The sequence below is a fragment of the Amphiura filiformis genome, chromosome 17 (genome assembly GCF_039555335.1).
Source record: "Amphiura filiformis chromosome 17, Afil_fr2py, whole genome shotgun sequence".
NCBI classification, from domain to species: domain Eukaryota; kingdom Metazoa; phylum Echinodermata; class Ophiuroidea; order Amphilepidida; family Amphiuridae; genus Amphiura; species Amphiura filiformis.
Window position 1 is genome coordinate 26233654 of NC_092644.1, and position 17326 is coordinate 26250979.

Consider the following 17326-nt stretch of genomic DNA (forward strand, 5'->3'; position numbering starts at 1 on the left):
TGTCTGATGTGCTCTAATGTCCCACAATAAATACTGTCCAAACGTTCATACCCCTTCCCTTAAAGACCAAATCTCCCATTTTTTCTATTATTTAAAATACATCTTCAGATACCACGCTGTGGAGTAGTGCTGATTCTAAACTCATTGGTTTCGATCTTATCATTGGAAGAACCTACATTCCCCATGAAAAGTTGATTGACTTTATCCCTGTTGATAAGTTTGTTAATGATTTTGCTTTAGATTTATCAGATTCATATTTTACCCCAAACGATTCAATTGATAATCTTGAGCCATTAGGACTTGACATGAACAGGTATAGCAAAGACCCTACAATCAATAAAAATGGCTATGATCAGGGGGCACTCAACTTTAGAAATGACGGTATGTGCCTGTCAATAGGCCCCTCTTTTGAAGTCGACTATTATACCCGATGCCCCCTCCCTTTTTAAAGTCATACCCGATTAACCCCTTTTTTTTATAGGCGCGGCTACCCAATGACCCCCTTTTTTGGTTGCGGCTACCCATGAGCCCCTTTTTTCTAACCGATAGACCCCTATATATGTTGATATATCGGTGAAAAGCCTAGGGCTATAAGGACTCGGACTCGGAATTGAGGACTCGGACTCGACTACAGCACTGAATGACTCCCAATTATCAGCGTTCCCACACATAATGATCTTGGATCCCCCACTGAATGACCCCTTCACAAGATACCTTCATTTTTGCTGTCGGTTGCAGAATACTAGAGGCTAGAGTTATGAATGATTTGGAATTGCCCAAAAGAGTATGTATAATGAAAGAAGTGTAGACAATACACCACAGGAAGTTATTTGTCCTGGCATAATATATCTATAGTCGAAAGAAGTTTTCCAGGACAACGGATGTTGCAAATCAAAATTTTATTACCATCAAGCTTTCGGCACTAGGCCTTCATCAGAACTATAAAATAAAAGACAGACAAATGAACACAAAGAAATTGTCACACGTGTGGGCCGCAATGCGATAACACATACCGTAGTACATACATGTAATTATAGGCCTATGAGGCTAGATATAACACGAGTTTATTACCATTATTATTTCCTCTTACTTAATAAAATAAAAAGAAATCGATAGAATCAAAATTCTACAACGGTTTACCTTTGGTTCGAACCCACAATCTATGTAATCTAATGCCTACACGACTGTGCTATGATTCGTTGTGCCAGAAAGGTGTTTGTTTATGATACTTATTGATTACGGAATAAAGTGCATACACACAATATACTATTACTAGTATATTAGTACTAATAAATACGAATATAATCCTAATCCTAACCCTAACCCTAACCCTAACACTAACCCTAACCCTAACCCCTAACCCTTACCCTAACACTAACCCTTACCCCTAACCCCTAACCCTAACCCCTAAACCCTAACCCTAACCCTAACCCCTAACCCCTAACCCCTAACCCTTACCCTAATCCTAACCCTAACCATAAGACCCTAACCCTAAGACCCTAACCCTGACAATAATGAACCTTGCCTCGGACTATGCGGTATTGCGGCCCATTATGGTTGCAGTAAGAAATTAAGCGTGCGGGGCGGGGTCAAATTTGACTTCAAAAGTGGTTGTTTGCAATGAAACGGGATCAATTTTTTAGTCGGTGCATATTTGACCCCGTATTTTTAAGAGTGTATGATCCGAGTCTTGTAGAAGTTTGGATGTTTCGGAGCTCTGTTTCTTATCTGGTGGTGATGAGCCTTTCGTAGGTAGAATCAGTTTTTCCAATGCCATAAATGGTGTTTCAGCACACACAGACATGATATATGCTGCTGCAAATGATAACACTAGGTTACCCAGGAAGATATATACCTAAAAAGAGGAAAGGAACAAAATTACAATGTGACAGTAAAGTAAATTCCCAGGTGAAAGAAGAGAAGACAAACTTACTCTCACTTTTCATGGGTTTTGCACTGATATCAGGCTTCGGTTTTTGCCCGGTTTAAACCGGCAAAAATTGCAAAAAATGGCAAAACCTCACATATAGTCACTCAAATATTAAAAAGTAACACAGAAAGCTCATAAACAGTAATCATTCAACATTTCTTGTCTCCTTATATTGAAAACGTTTTGAACTTGATATATATGCCACATTTCGGTTAAATGCACTTGATGAATGAAAGCGCGTGCCTTTAATTTCTTAATATGTTGTTATTTATAATTACAAAATCTGGCCTTGTTACACTCAGGAAATTATTTTTGTAACTTTTAAAATAATTAGTTTTGAGATTAAAGAAATTGACCTATAAATCACTTAAATGTTGCCACAATGTGAATAGATGGTTCTAGGTGAACAATTTATCTGCTAATGCTTAAAAGACTAATTTACATGTTACTCGGTACCAAGAAGAACACAAAACTAGAGTACAATTTGCAACTGTATATCTTGATTCTGACAGGAACTCTGCAGCAAGAACACCGCTGGAAAAAGAGCCAAGTTTTTAGGTCTGCAAATTGTCCAAAATATCACTTGGAAAGAATTTATATTTATAATATTGTGAAAACATGTTCAAGAAATTAATAACATGCGGCGATGTATACATTATATTGCTCTTTAAACCCATATTATAACATTTCCATAAGAAATAGAATTGTATTTTTGGTTGGTATCAAATGTTAGTTTTCACTGTCAGATATGTCCTGTTTTAATTTGGGCCCAAACAGACGAGGCAATACAAAGAAAATCGCTATTTAATACCAGCGCATATGTCGCCAATGCGAGCCACTCATTCGAAAATGAGCCGTGTCTATTCCTTTGATATGTCATAACTGCCCGCACGCCATGTACGTACTGTGTTATGCACATCGTATACGCGTTCGACTAATATTTTATTTCCATCGTATTTATTATTACGATGGAAATATCAGTCGAACTAAAATATTAGTTTACTAAAGTACATAATAATCGTGTAAAAAACAGAATTTTGAAAAATATTGAACATGTTGAAGGCGGCCTCCTCAGCAAATGTTATAATATGGCTTTAATAATACCGTATATCAACTATGGTATTTTAGCTTGTGCATTTTCATCATTATATAATTATATATGGTCTTTTTAAAATTCAAAGAGGGCACTTCGTATTATCATGATTATTAATGCCAGTGATTATAGAAGTAGCACTAATCCCTTGCTGATCAGATATGGACATAAATACATTTGAACTTGGTTTATTTATGTACAAACATAATAATGGACTGTTACCGAGTGTCTTTGACAATGTTTGATGATTTGTTTATAAAACAGTCTAATATTCATGACTTAAACACCAGAAAAGGTCATTTGAGGCTTCCTTTTATCAAAAGAGCTTTCTGTGAAATATCCATCAATTATGCAGCTACTAAGTTATGGAATAACGTTGATAACAGCATTAAAAGTTCATCATCAATTCGTCGGGTGCATCACATACTGGTACATCATAATGAAAAGTAAATAATGTTTACCCAAGGGAAAGTACTTAATGCTGCCTTTGTTACTATTTTCTGATGTGCCCTGAGTAATAGTTTCTTTTATGGAGCTCTTCCAATTCAACAAATTACAGACCTCAATTTTTCCTAAATAGGCTAATTAGTTATAAAATGTTAAATTTGAGCTATTTATGATTTTTAAAAAATTTGCATTTCACATACTGATCTATCTTGAAAAAAACACGCATTTCTAGAAAATCCCGATTGAAAATCTTCGTAAAGCTTACCTTTCTATAATTTAATTAGACTATGGATTTTCAAGAAAGTGGTTTTAAATTAAAGCATATACTTAACAGATTTATCTAAGTGGAATCCTGAATTATATTTACGTATGCAATATTGCTTCAAACTACGCTTAAGTTGTAGTTCTGTATGTGAAATAGTTAACTTCCCGATATCGTATTTAAAGTGCATTCATGGTCTCGAGATAGACTAGTATGTGATGCGTCCGACGAATTAATCAATTCCGTCATGTATTTAAAAACATTTGCAAAGTTACTAGTAATTCTTATTGTATTTGGTAATATGACCACATTGGATACTTAATATTATCTATTTGTTTTGTGCATTTCCTAAATTACTATTGTTTATCGTGCGCGTATTTTGAGGGGGGCTTTGGGGGCGAGAGCCCACCGGGGTAAAATAAGGGGCGGCGGAAGAAGAAGGGGCGGCTAAAAGAATTGTTAATGAAAAAGGGCGGAAGAATTATGAAAAAGGTTTACAAAATGCGACTATACATCAAATTTTCGGGCTGTTGATGAAGGGGCGACAAAATTTACCTCTTCTGCAGCCCCCCGAGGGAGACGCGGCCACGGTACGCCACTGTTTATTGTTATTTTTTATGTATTTAGGTTCATTCATATCAGGATATGGCAGCTTACTGTAACTTCTTCATTGAAATGCTAATGACAATCTGCTACCATGTCAAATGATGAATTAACCAAACAAGGGATCACAGACCTTCAGGCCTCTTCTTGGCATTTCCCGTGATTCCTTCACTCACACATTTTGTATTATGATTTTTGTATGTATCCTATTCTTGTTATTTGATGAGTGAAACAAATTAATTAATGAATGAATGCCATTTTTGCCGGCAAAAAATGGCAAATACAGTTTTTGCCAAGCGGTTTTTTTCATCTGCGGCAAAAACCTGCGAACCCTGACTGATATCACTCATGCTTTTTGTGGATAAACCAAAGAGATTATACCTTAAAACAATAATCTGTGATTTGCATAAAAGATAGATTCCTATTTAAATGTTAGTTTTCACTGATAGCTACTGATCACATTGTCCCTTTTTAATTTCGAGCCAAACAAATGAGGTAAAATGAAGAAAATTGCTACTTCATTTTACAATACGTTTATTTATAGGCTATTTATCGCACGCGCAATTGACCGTTTAGGTAAATCCCACACTTCCTTGCGGTTAAACCCAATATGTCACCATTTGACGTCACGCCGCTGTGTACATCGTTTAAAGACATCTCGGGTCTAACTGCAAGGAATTATGGGATTTTCCGAAAGGTCAATCAACACGAACAGTATATATTTGGGGGAAGAAAGACCAGTTTTAAATGCAGGATGAAACCGGAGTACCTGGGAAGACCTGCGAGAACAAGTTTGAACTTGAAACTAAATACACATAAAGGCGTCTGAGAACGGTCAGGGCTAGAACCCAGGACCTCAAAGGGGCAAAACAACAACACTACTGCTATGCTAACCTGGAATATAATGCTTCACATATTATGTTGTATGTATTTCCCCAGCATTTTGACTATAGCAAGAAGTATCAACATCCCCATGACATTTTCATTCGTACCAGTTGGCAATTGTAACTTACCATATTGTAGTCGGTGTAATGAAACGGCGTGACAGAACTCCTGTAGTAGACCTCCAGTAAGATTGGATGTAGTAGATAGGTACAATATGTGAGCTTAGCCAATGGTGCAAAAGCTGACCAACTAAGTATACTGTTTACGGGACCTAAAAATGAAAATATAAATGACACATGTATTTGGTACCCCATATACCAACATTCAACTATTTATGTAACCCCGGGCCCCAGCCCTGGAGGAGCTCATGAGTATATTGATATTGATATAGACGTATAGCAGAGACTCCAATGTAAGTAAAAATAAGAAAAATTTAGCAATAAAATAAGTCTTTAGGTGACATATAGGGCCTAGTATATTTGGGCAATGACTCAGAGAATGGAGCAGAAGTTGGAAGTGGAACAACACAGTATGGAAAGGAGCACGCTTGGGATCACAAAAAGAGATAGGAAAATAAATGAATGGATCAGAATCATGACACAGATTACCGATGTCATCCGGACTGTGAAACAAAGAAGCGGTCTGGTTGTATCAATCATATTTTAACTTTTCATTAAAGATTCAGATATTGTTAACTTAATCAAACAGTGGGGTATTTGGCTATTCCAGAAAATAAGTGCACCCCGGAGTAAGTTTCAATTAACGAAATGTCTGGATTTCCGAGTCTGCTTTCCGAAAACGACTGGAATTCCAGTTGCCAATATTACTTGAAAAAGCTTGGAAATCGAATTAGATGAAGGAAAAATCACGGAAATTTCCAAAATGAATTTTCAAATTGAGGATTTCTGATTTTGAACTATTTTTTGGCTAAATTCTTTCGTCTTTGGACACTTTAAAAGTCTGGATTTCCAAAAGTCACGACTCTACAAACAAAAAGTTCGGAAATTCGAACTCCTCTATAGGGTGTGTGCATCTATATTCTGGAATAGCCCATTATTGTGCATTCGTGTGAGAACTAGGAAAAGGTGATTTTGACATGTAGTAATTACGGCTCGTAACAATGTGCATGTCCCATTTTTTCAAATCTGCCACCCAATGACCCCATTTTTTCGAAAACTTACATCCATGTTATTATAATGGACCCAATGACCCCCTTTTATCTTCCTTTTTGGGCCAAAACATGGTAAAATTGCTCAATTTTGTGCGCTAAATTTTGTATAGCGCTCTACAAATAACACATCGCTTTTGCTCCAAAACAAAATACATGACAAAAATTAATAAAATCAACATGAACCAACGCAATATTTAGCACAATAATCAACGCCGTCTGGCGTTGGTCCTTACACATTCGATCTCTACCCCCAGCAGCGCACTCGAATTACCATAAGCAGTGACCTGAACCAACCCAGTTGATGACAACGTAATGACTCCAAATATGGTTGGTAACCCCGCCCCATCATTTAACCGCATCTGTTATGTAACTGGGACGAATACGTTAATCATCTCAATCGATTGATTTTGAGATTGTATGGATCAAAACACTTCACACTTTTGAAGTCGCTGAGTTTCGATAGAGGCCTAAATCGTGACAGTCTAAACGCAGGACAACCGATCTTTTGTTCTGCTTAGTCGCGCTAAAAGTCGATCGATACATGTTAAAATCAACACAATTCCGAGATACACCTTTTTGCTATGAAATTTATTTTCTCGGTCAAATATAAAGCAAAATTTTTTTTTCTTCAGTAATGTCAAATAAAAACATAGTGCTTGGATGAACATTTTTTTTTAAATCCTGGTGTTAAAATTAAGCATCAAATTGTGTCTTTTAGTGTGATATTTTGATTTTTATAGGCCTTTAGTTCGCCCGTGAGCTTTTTACAGAATTCATTTTTTAGCGTCTCAAACTAATAGTTTGCTAAAGAAAGATATTTCCCACCTCTGTAAAGCACATCGTGTGGGTCTATATATTATAGTTTTGTCAGAATTTCCGTTTTATTTTACCCTTTTCCCCTTCATGTTCCGAAAATGTCAAACTTAGTACTTTACCTCGAGAGCAACCAGCAGAAATAATCGATATTTCTATTGTTGTCAACCCAGGTCCCTTTTCCATTGAAAACCAGGATTGCCTGACCAGCGATTTGGTAGCCCAAATCCCCAATTCTGGTAAATGAGGTGGATTTTGGAAATTTGCTCCCGTGATAGCCTGCAATTTCAATTTATAGGGGCTATGGATTCCATGATTATGAAAACCATTTTGTCTGTTTGTTTGTTTATTTATTTACCTAGGATGAGGTCCATGGGAAAATCCACTGTCCAAACCTAGAAAAATTCGCGTGTTATTAGTTTTCTGTCCCTCCTATCTCCAGGTGAATTTTGAATGACCCCCCCCCCCCCATCGCGGGTTGGCATTTTCATTACACCCTTCAGACTTGCGTTCGGGTTTGTGTAGGCCTATTTGTCATAATTTAGCGCTATAGGACCTACTTTCTAAATGTATAGCTATAGCCGTGCTATATAAATATTATAAGGTACCGGTATGTAATATTATGTAGGCCTATGGGGGTGGGGTGGGTACTCAACACATTTTAACCATGACTTACAATGCAAGGCTCATTGTTACCATAAATGATTTTTCCTTTAGGTCATTATAATAGGTTGTTATAAACTTCCGTGTTTAACCTTGTATTGTTTTGGCTGCTTCATTATGACTTTCAATGGGTTTAAGCAATTTCAAACAAACACAAACAAAAGGCACTATACCGAAACACCAGGTAATTTCTTTGCTATATTGAAGTTCTGGCAAAACTGTATCCAGGCCGGGCACCCAGAGATATCGATCCACAATGCTAGTATTTCACGCGTGGATTTGAAATTTTTTCAGCTGGTAGTCAAAATTATGGAATCAAAACGGAAATTCTGACAAAACTATGATATATCGCTCACGGTGATGTGCGTTAGAAAGTTGGGAAAAATCCTTCTTTAGCGAACTATATTACTTTGAAAAGCTGAAAGGTTGATCCAAAAAAAGGCTCGCGGGCAGAGTTGAAGCCTATCAAAATCGAAAATCTTACACTAAATGACTGAATTTCACGACTAAGTTTAACACTAAGATTTGAAAAAAAATACAGTATCAAGCATTACAGTTTTTCCTGACATTTACTGAAAAATGAAAATTATTGCTTTTCATTTGGCCGAGAAAAAAATTTTACACTGAAAAGGTGTAACTCAAAATTTTGTTCATTTGAATACCAAATTCGATCGTTTGTATTGCCTTATTAAATGACTGAGTGAGCCTTGCAGAACAATAACAATCGGTTGTCCAGCGTCCTAACTGGTGATATCATGTTGAATTATCATTTGTAAAAGCAGTGTTCACATAATTATATTAGCCGGGTATATTAGTCTGGTTCTATTTTGGAAATGTCTTATCAGTCAGCCACCTGGACAACCAATTCTTTAGAAATGCTTAGTCGCGCTAAAAGTCGATCGATACATGTAAAAATCAGCACAATTCAGAGATACACCTTTTTGCTATGAAATTAATTTTCTCGGTCAAATATAAAGCAATATTTTTTTTTTCTTCAGTAATGTCAGTTAAAAACTTGGTGCTTGGATATACATTTTTGTTTAAATCCTGGTGTTAAAATTAAGCATCAAATTGTGTCTTTTAGTGTGATATTTTTTATTTTTATAGGCCTTGAATTCGCCTGCGAGCTTTTTACGGAATTCATGTTTTAGCGTCTCAAACTAACATAGTTTGCTAAAGAAAGATATTTCCCACCTCTGTAAAGCACATCGTGTGGGTCTATATGTTATAGTTTTGTCAGAGTCTCCGTTTTTGTTTTACCCTTTTTCCATTCATGCTCCGAAAATGTCAAACTAAGTAAAAGTAGGTAATGGTGAGTACTTTTATCTCGAGAGCAACCAGCAGAAATAGTCGATATTTCCTTTGTTGTTATCCAGGTCAATTTTTCATTGAAAGCAAATTGCCCGACCAGCGATTAAATCCCCAATTGGGTGTTCTGGTTAAACATGATCAGTAGGAGCGCTATAGGTCTGGGAATTTCTTTGCTATATTGAAGTTCTGGCAACACTATAGCCATGCCGGTATTCCTATTAAACCCAGGGATATCGATCCACAATGCTAGTACTAGCCTTAGATTTCACGTGTTGATTTTGAAATTTTTTCAGCCGACAGTGAAAGATGGTGAAATCAAAACGGAAATTCTGACAAAACTATGATATATCGCTCACGGTGATGTGCGTTAGAAAGTTGGGAAAAATCCTTCATTAGCGAACTATCTTACTTTGAAAAGCTAAAAGGTTGATCCAAAAAAAGGCTCGCGGGCAGAGTTTAAGCCTATCAAAATCGAAAATCTTACACTAAATGACTAAATTTCACGCCTAAGTTTAACACTAGGATTTGAAAAAAAAATACAGTATCAAGCGCTACAGTTTTTCCTGACATTTACTGAAACAATGAAAAGGATTGCTTTTCATTTGGCCGAGAAAATTAATTTTACAATGAAAAGGTGTAACGCAAAATTTAGCTCATTTCAACACCAAATTCGATCGTTTGTATTGCCTCATTAAATGACTGAGTGAGCCTTGCAGAACAAAAAGAATCGGTTGTCCAGGTTGCTAACTGTTATTTAAGCATCAAGTCATGAAGTGGCAAGTTCGCGTAAAAGCTGGCAACCAAATTGTTTTGTTTAATTCGGGTATGCTGAATTCAAAACTTTTGTCTACCAAGCTATATTGGAACTCCGTGACCCTCAATAAAGACCCTCAAACACCCTACATGCGCATTGCTCATGTCATAGTCATATAGGGGGCAAAAATTAAACATGCTCCAAATTCACTAAAACATGTCAAATTATTTGTCTGGGTCTAAGGATCACAAAACAAGAAATGTCTTTAAAAGACAACACCATGGATGAAATTCATGTTTCATAAAAAATCCATATCTTCAATATAAAAGGTCAAAATTTTCAATTGATCGTCGGCTTTTTCCTCCCAGCTACATACACTTTAAGAATATATCGTTAGATTTATAACATTTATTTCGAGGATTGTTATATATCAAAATTTGAAAAATATCAAATTTTAATAATTTGTCATAAAATTTGTATTATATCGTGAATTTCAAAAATGAAAATTATTTGATATCAGACAGACATGCTTCGTATTCAGAATGCAATTCGATACGTCTGAGGGGCTCTCATGTCCCACAAAAAATACTGTCGAAACGCCATAAACGCTCATTCCAGATCCCTTTATGCATTTAAAAGTTATTGCCCAGTTACTGCCCAGTTGCTCTACCAAAATGTATAAAACCAAAGCAACTATCTACCCCAATTACTGGTATTTAACCCTCCCCCCCACTAGTGTCACTCCCAACATCAATTAGTGATGGTAACTAACCCTAGTTAACAGTACAGGTGCCTGGGCACCTTATACCCAGCTTGGTTCCTGTCTGGTCATATAATTGCTCATTATAATTGTTGAATTAGTGGTCACTTGTTGACAGCTTATCAGTAGCCTGGATCAGCAGGGGTGCATTTATATCATTTTTCATAGAGCAATTGTTCAAAATATTTAATGTCAAATGGTTGCTAAAAACCTTAATTGTGAATGGATTTTTATCGTAGACAAAACAAAATGTGTGTTTAATATATCAATTATTCCATTAACAGCAATTTCCTAAGTTTCCATCCATAAATAATCACCTGAGTATCATCTGTTTACAAAATAAGTGTTTATTTTCAGATTTCCAATTAACCATTATCAGTATAGCTGACCTTGCTATAGTTATAGTCAAAAACAGGTATTTTGTCCTGTAGTCCCTGGCAACCCAGTCTGCTTGTGGCTCACTCGCAAACATACACGACAGAAACCGGCTGTGAAGGAGCCTATATGCACGTAAACAACTTCCTTATAACATGTATAATAAAATCCGATTTAGAGTATAATAAAGAAAGTCATATATGCAAAATGAAGCAATTACCAATTGTTAATTTGGTAAAATGCATACTCGTAGCCCAATCTTGTACATCATAGCACCCAGTTTTGGTTTGTGGTTTCGAAATGTTGCAATTAAACATTAGTTCTTTCAAATATGAAACGCTAAAACCCAAATCTAGAACAAACAATCATATATTTAGAAAGATATAGCAAACTTTCCATGATAGAGATTGGACCCAAGACAAAATACACCCAAATTAAGTGTCAATTCAGAATTATCCCACCATGGTGGAAAAATGTAACATAATTTATTTGCACGTAGGACATAGTTAGCAAGTTATGACGCTCGACAAGTCCAAGGTCAATTTGCATGCTATAGGGGTTAAAAATTAAAGTTGCTCCGATTTTCGAAAAATGGATGCAAACTGTTTTTCAAGTTCAAGGGATTCTTTGATTAATCACTCAATCGTTGGTTCATTCAACCAACATCCGCCCAATAAGCATTCAACAAACAATCAAGAAAACAATCAGAATCATTTAATGAATTGATTGATTAATCAATTAAGTGATATGGTCACCCAATCAATCAATCACACTTTTTATAATCACAATAACTTTGATTAGATTGATATATCGATGAATTAATAGTCAGTCAATCAATAAACTACTCATCAATCATCAATCAATTCGTTTGATCAATCGATCAATTATTAACAAATTTAGTAGTCTCGCAATTAATGTACCGTATATCTTGGTGTTAAAATATCAAACAATTAAGTAACCGAGTCAAGCAACCACTGAACTTATAATCAGTCTCTCAATTGATATACTTCATGGTCTTAGATCTGGCAATCTCAATCAGTCAGCCAAATAGTCACTGATCGCTCATAAATTCATAAATCTCAAATTAAATCAGTCTCTCAATTAACCAATCTATCAATCATTCATTCGTTAATTCAATTACAAATTGCATTCGTTTATAATTCATATGTATGATAATTCATTCATTGACTGATTAATTATCAATGGAATGACAACTCGAGCAATTTTAATAGTCTGGTTCTGATATGATTAGTCTTTGATCTAAAAATCTCTAAACAAAAAAGTAAGCAAGCAAAAATAAAAGAAATCATAATTTCTCGATATAAGCTATTATTTAGGGAACAAACCAAAAGTTCGATGACGTCATATAATCGATTTTTTCCATTTTATAAAATATCTGTCAAAATTGATCTTTCGGTCTGGAATTCTCAATATTTCACATTTACGGACGGAGGGACCAGCCTCCAAACGAAAGCAAATTAATACGTCGCCGACCTTTTGATTTATTCCTTTATTTATCTACTATAACAGAGAATCAACTTGTGAACACAATGCAACTACTTTTTATTTTTCAGTTGGCCCCTACATTTTAACATTTGGGGCCCTGGGGCACAGGGTCCCAAATGTTAGAACAAAGAGCCGTTTGGCTCATAATATTTGACATTTGGAGCTTATGCATGCATGTACCATGTAATTAAATAAAAATACATGAAGATAAAAAAATGCTTGGTGATATCAGTGTATAGCTACGTATAGACCACTTGGTATCTGACGTCATTGCCCGGCAGTATGCGCGCGCATTATGGCCATTTCAATTGTTCTTTGCCCTGCAGTGTGCGTACGCATCGTAGTCTGCTAAGGGCACGTGCATTTTAAATCGCCCGCCACATTTCATATAGTACAGGAAAGCCATTGAACAGTGTAGCGGCTCGTTCGAGCATATCGATTCGCCACTTGCACGGTTCCGCCATTATGCACTATATGCGGGGAGAGCCTCGAACTGGCAGCATACATGAAAGGAAGAATTACGTAACCTTACACAGAATGTTATATGACTGGTTCAATTCCCATTCATGTATGCTGCCAGTTCGAGGCTCTCCCCGCACATAGTGCATAATGGCGGAACCGTGCAAGTGGCGAATTTAGACGAGTCCCTCGCCTTTGTTGATAAACAGTGATGTCAAGTGGTCTATAGCCCTGAAATTGATATATATTCGCTACTTGCACGGTTCCGCCATTATGCACTATGTGCGGGAGAGCCTCGAACTGGCAGCATACATGAATGGGAATTGAACTAGTCATAACGTTCTGTGTAAGGTTACATAATTCTTCCTTTCATGTATGCTGCCAGTTCGAGGCTCTCCCGCACATAGTGCATAATGGCGGAACCGTGCAAGTAGCGAATAGACGAATCCAACGAGCCAAGTCATGGTCAGGATTTGGTCGGCCATCTTTGGGTAGCCGCTAGCACCAACCTGGCGTTTTGAGCGCCCCATTGTGCAAATAAAAGCCGCCTAACACCTAGAGAAGATGCACGGACGAGGAGGGTTAATAGAATAATATATACAATAGAGATAATTCCGCAGGTAATCCCGTCACATCTATTCATACATAGTCCTTTTGTTCTCAAGTACATCCATTTGTAGCGTTTGATATGGTGTAGTTAATCCGATTATTATGTCACTTCAACAGCGAATAGGCCATGTAGAAGCTGTGTGTTTTGTAAACTTTATCATTCTGTTGTCTACCTGTGTTTTCGTGGAAGGTGTAAATCGGGTGATGGAATGCAGTTTAAAATTTCCGCAAAGGCCGAATCATTTCACATTTTGGGTGCATTGTAGCCGACGGCTACCCAACTAAAGGCTGCTAGTCAGGTGTAGGAATGCGTGGATTTGGATTCGTCTATAGTTAGACCATACAGATAGGCTGGCCCATTGTTTTGACACCTTTGAGTCCAAAATTGGCAACTGTCACATTGGGGGGGCATCGTTCGAAATAGGGCCGGTCAGCCGGCCATTGGCCTGTAACTTTTTGGCCTGGCCGGTAACTTTTCTGACTGGCATCTAGTTGCTGACCCGGCTGGCCTGTAACTTTTTGAGGCATATTTCGAACTTTCGAATTTCGGGGGGGGTGGAGGTGAAACTTGGTACCAGCCCACATTATACGGGCCATTGGGTCCTTTAGAGCTAGCTAGGGGATGAAATAAAAACTCGGCCGGCGGTTGACCGTTGCCGGTTCCGTCGGGTTTCTATTAGAGTCACGCGGTTAAAGAAGACTAATAAACAGATGCTCCCGCGAGACTATATTTACACCTAACATTAAAACACTTAACTTTTATTGTTCTATGATATTTTTCGCTGGGTACAAAGTGTATCTAAAACCATGTTTAATGTTATTTAGAGTCCCAAATGTAATATCTTGACAACTCATTAATTCAAAAAGGGACACCAATCCTACAGTCAACCATTGTTTGATAATAAACAAATATTTTTGCTTCATTTCACGCGGTATTTCATAGCGAAAATTAGTGGAAAATAATGCTGATCCAGAATTTTTGGACAAGGCTACAGCACTAGCGGGCAATCACCTACAAACTACTTTTTCAGATTTACTTCCAATTATACCCTAGCATTTTCTGAGATACCCTACATACAAATTCTGAGCCCCATTCACCAAAAAATCAAGTTTTTCACAATTCTTTTGTTCTTTCCGGACGATGCACCCATTCATATAATAAATACTGTACTTCGACACAGCAATTTACAGTCCCGTGGCTCAATGGTTTCAGCGTTCGACTCCGGATCCGGGGATCCGAGTTCGAAATCCGATGACCAACTGATTTGTTCAATATTTTATTAAACAATAATTTTATTGTCATTAATCAAGGATAACACAATTTTAATCATCCAGTGCTATTGTGATATTATTTTTTTTTATCAAAACAAGATGTTTGATTCTCAGGTTTATTATTTATTATATTAAAAGGGCCTATTTAAAAAAAACCAATGTATTCGCTGTCGTAGTGCACGTTACAATATGACCGTTGCTAGGACAACTGGATCACTCTTTCTTTGTTACGAACCACTGATCGAAATGATCACAACACAAAGCCTATGGCATATCAAAATTCGGAACAGGTTTATGAGCCCAGGCTTGGAGCAGTAACCAATGGTTACTAACGTGCACTACGACAGCGAATAGTGCAGCCGCTAGCAGAACAAATAATGAAAGAAATCTCTTTATTACTTTCTTTATTTATTTAAATCTGAACAACACAACAATCTGAATAACACAAGAAACTAGATCAGGTTTATACCAATATTTTTCTCATTTAAATAAAGTTCTGTCCTACCACGGGGCGATTCGCATGATAATAGGACAATAAAACATGTAATATGTATGAATGGTTGTTGAATCGATCTAGAGACCTGTCTCTCTGTCATCTTCAGCTATCGTAGAACTGTATTCCAACATGACTGTCATTTCAATTGTTATACCGTTCCGGTTGGTTTATTGCATACACTCTATGGTGTGAAAAATTGTTCCACTAATATGGAAGGCCAGCAGGGACAAAAACGTATCCAAAAAGAGACAACCAAATATGGAAGGCCATTAAAGTCATACGTAAAGACAATTAGCGAAGCGGCAAAAAATACCCAAAGGCCTATTGAAAGGAAGGACTGTCCCCACCACAGACACACTGAACAACTTGGCACAGCCTATAGGAATGTGCAACAAGATTTTCCACAGGGCTGCAAAAGAACCACAAGCCGCAAAATTTGGATAGCCAACAAGCTTAAGCTATTTAATTAACCCTCGATAGAGAGCAGGGCTTGAAGAATGAGGGAAATTAAAACCACAAACCACGAAAGACCGCCAACAACCGCCGCTCAATAGGAATGTCAAACTAGATTGCCCCACAAGGTTCCAAAGAACCACAAACCGCGAATTTTGGATATCCACCTAAATTGCCCCGCGGGGCCACAAAGAAGTATGGTTATCCAACAAGCTTTAGCTATATATTACCACCCCCCCTCCTAAAGATTGCGCTTGAAGAATGAGGGAAATTAAAAACCACAAATCGCGAAAGACCGCCAACAACCGCCGCTCAATATGGATGTCAAACTAGATTGCCCCGCAGGGCTACAAAGAACCACAAACCGCGAAATATGGATATCCAACCAGTTTAAAAGACAAATTAGCCACCGATAGAGGCCACGGCCTGATAAATTAGAGAAATTAGAACCACAAACCGCGAAAGAACGCCAAAAACCGCCGCTCACTAGGGATATCCAACTAGATTGTCCCACAGGGCTACAAAGAACCACAAACCGCGAAATTTGAATATCCAACAAATTAAAACCACAAACTGCGAAAGACCAACAACAACCGCCGCTCAATAGAGACATGCAGCTAGAATGCCCCGCAGGGCTTCAAAGGCCACACACCGCGAAGTATAGTTATCAAACAAGCTTAAACTATAAATTAACCCCCCGATGATACACAATTATATGTATCATTTGATCCCAAAATGCCGGGCGATCTTGACAGTGCAATAATTTGACTTCAAAATTGTGTATTGGATATAAAGAATTGGATGACTGCAAACAAACTGTCGTTAAATGATAGTAAAACAGAATTCTTTATAGCTGCATCACCATATTATTATAACAAATATTTGCCACCTAATATAACTTTATCTATTGGAAATGAACGCATCGAATCTGCAAAGACCATTAGGAATCTGGGTGCTTTTTTCGATACTCACATGACTATGTCTTCTCATATTACAAATGTTAGCAAATCTATTATTTTTCATCTTCGAAACATCGCTAGAATTAGGAAATATATAGACCAACCTACATATCATCATGCCATACGTTCATTGATACTTTCTCGTCTTGACTATTGTAATGGCCTTCTCTCCTCATCACCATCTACTCATATTATTCGTCTACAACGTCTTCAAAACTGGGCAGCACGTCTGTAAGAGCCCAATACGTAACAAAATCCCAGTACGTATCAATTTGATACGTATTGGGCTCAACCTCTTCTACCTAGAACAAAAAGTGGCAAAAAATAATTCATCCCGCCCAATACGTAACAAAACTAAAATTTGATTAAAATTACTTTATTCATACTCCCTCCCTCTGTAGTGGTTTTTGTTACGTATTGGGCTCTATACATTTTTTTGTTACGTATTGGGCTCCGGTTGTTTTTCAAGCAAATTATGGATATTATGTGCATGTGTTTTTATAGA

The 17326-nt window shown here is 37.1% G+C and overlaps 1 protein-coding gene across 2 annotated transcripts in view; it reads right to left on the reverse strand.

Annotated features, from left to right (window-relative positions):
* Positions 1 to 856: 856 nt before the first annotated feature.
* Positions 857 to 17326, reverse strand: part of LOC140137536 (nose resistant to fluoxetine protein 6-like) — a 54475-nt gene continuing 38005 nt past the window's right edge. Inside the window, exons 5-7 of one of the 2 annotated variants that reach the window (XR_011856860.1) lie at positions 5349 to 5491; positions 1471 to 1855; positions 857 to 1325 (exon numbers count right to left, since the gene is read on the reverse strand). Coding sequence is in view for 1 of the 2 variants with exons in the window: in XM_072159249.1 (XP_072015350.1) it covers positions 1640 to 1855; positions 5349 to 5491 (359 nt within the window). In the remaining variant the exon portion in view is untranslated. Of the gene's footprint in view, positions 1326 to 1457; positions 1856 to 5348; positions 5492 to 17326 lie in introns of those variants that run through there. The other variant, XM_072159249.1, reaches the window with a different exon arrangement.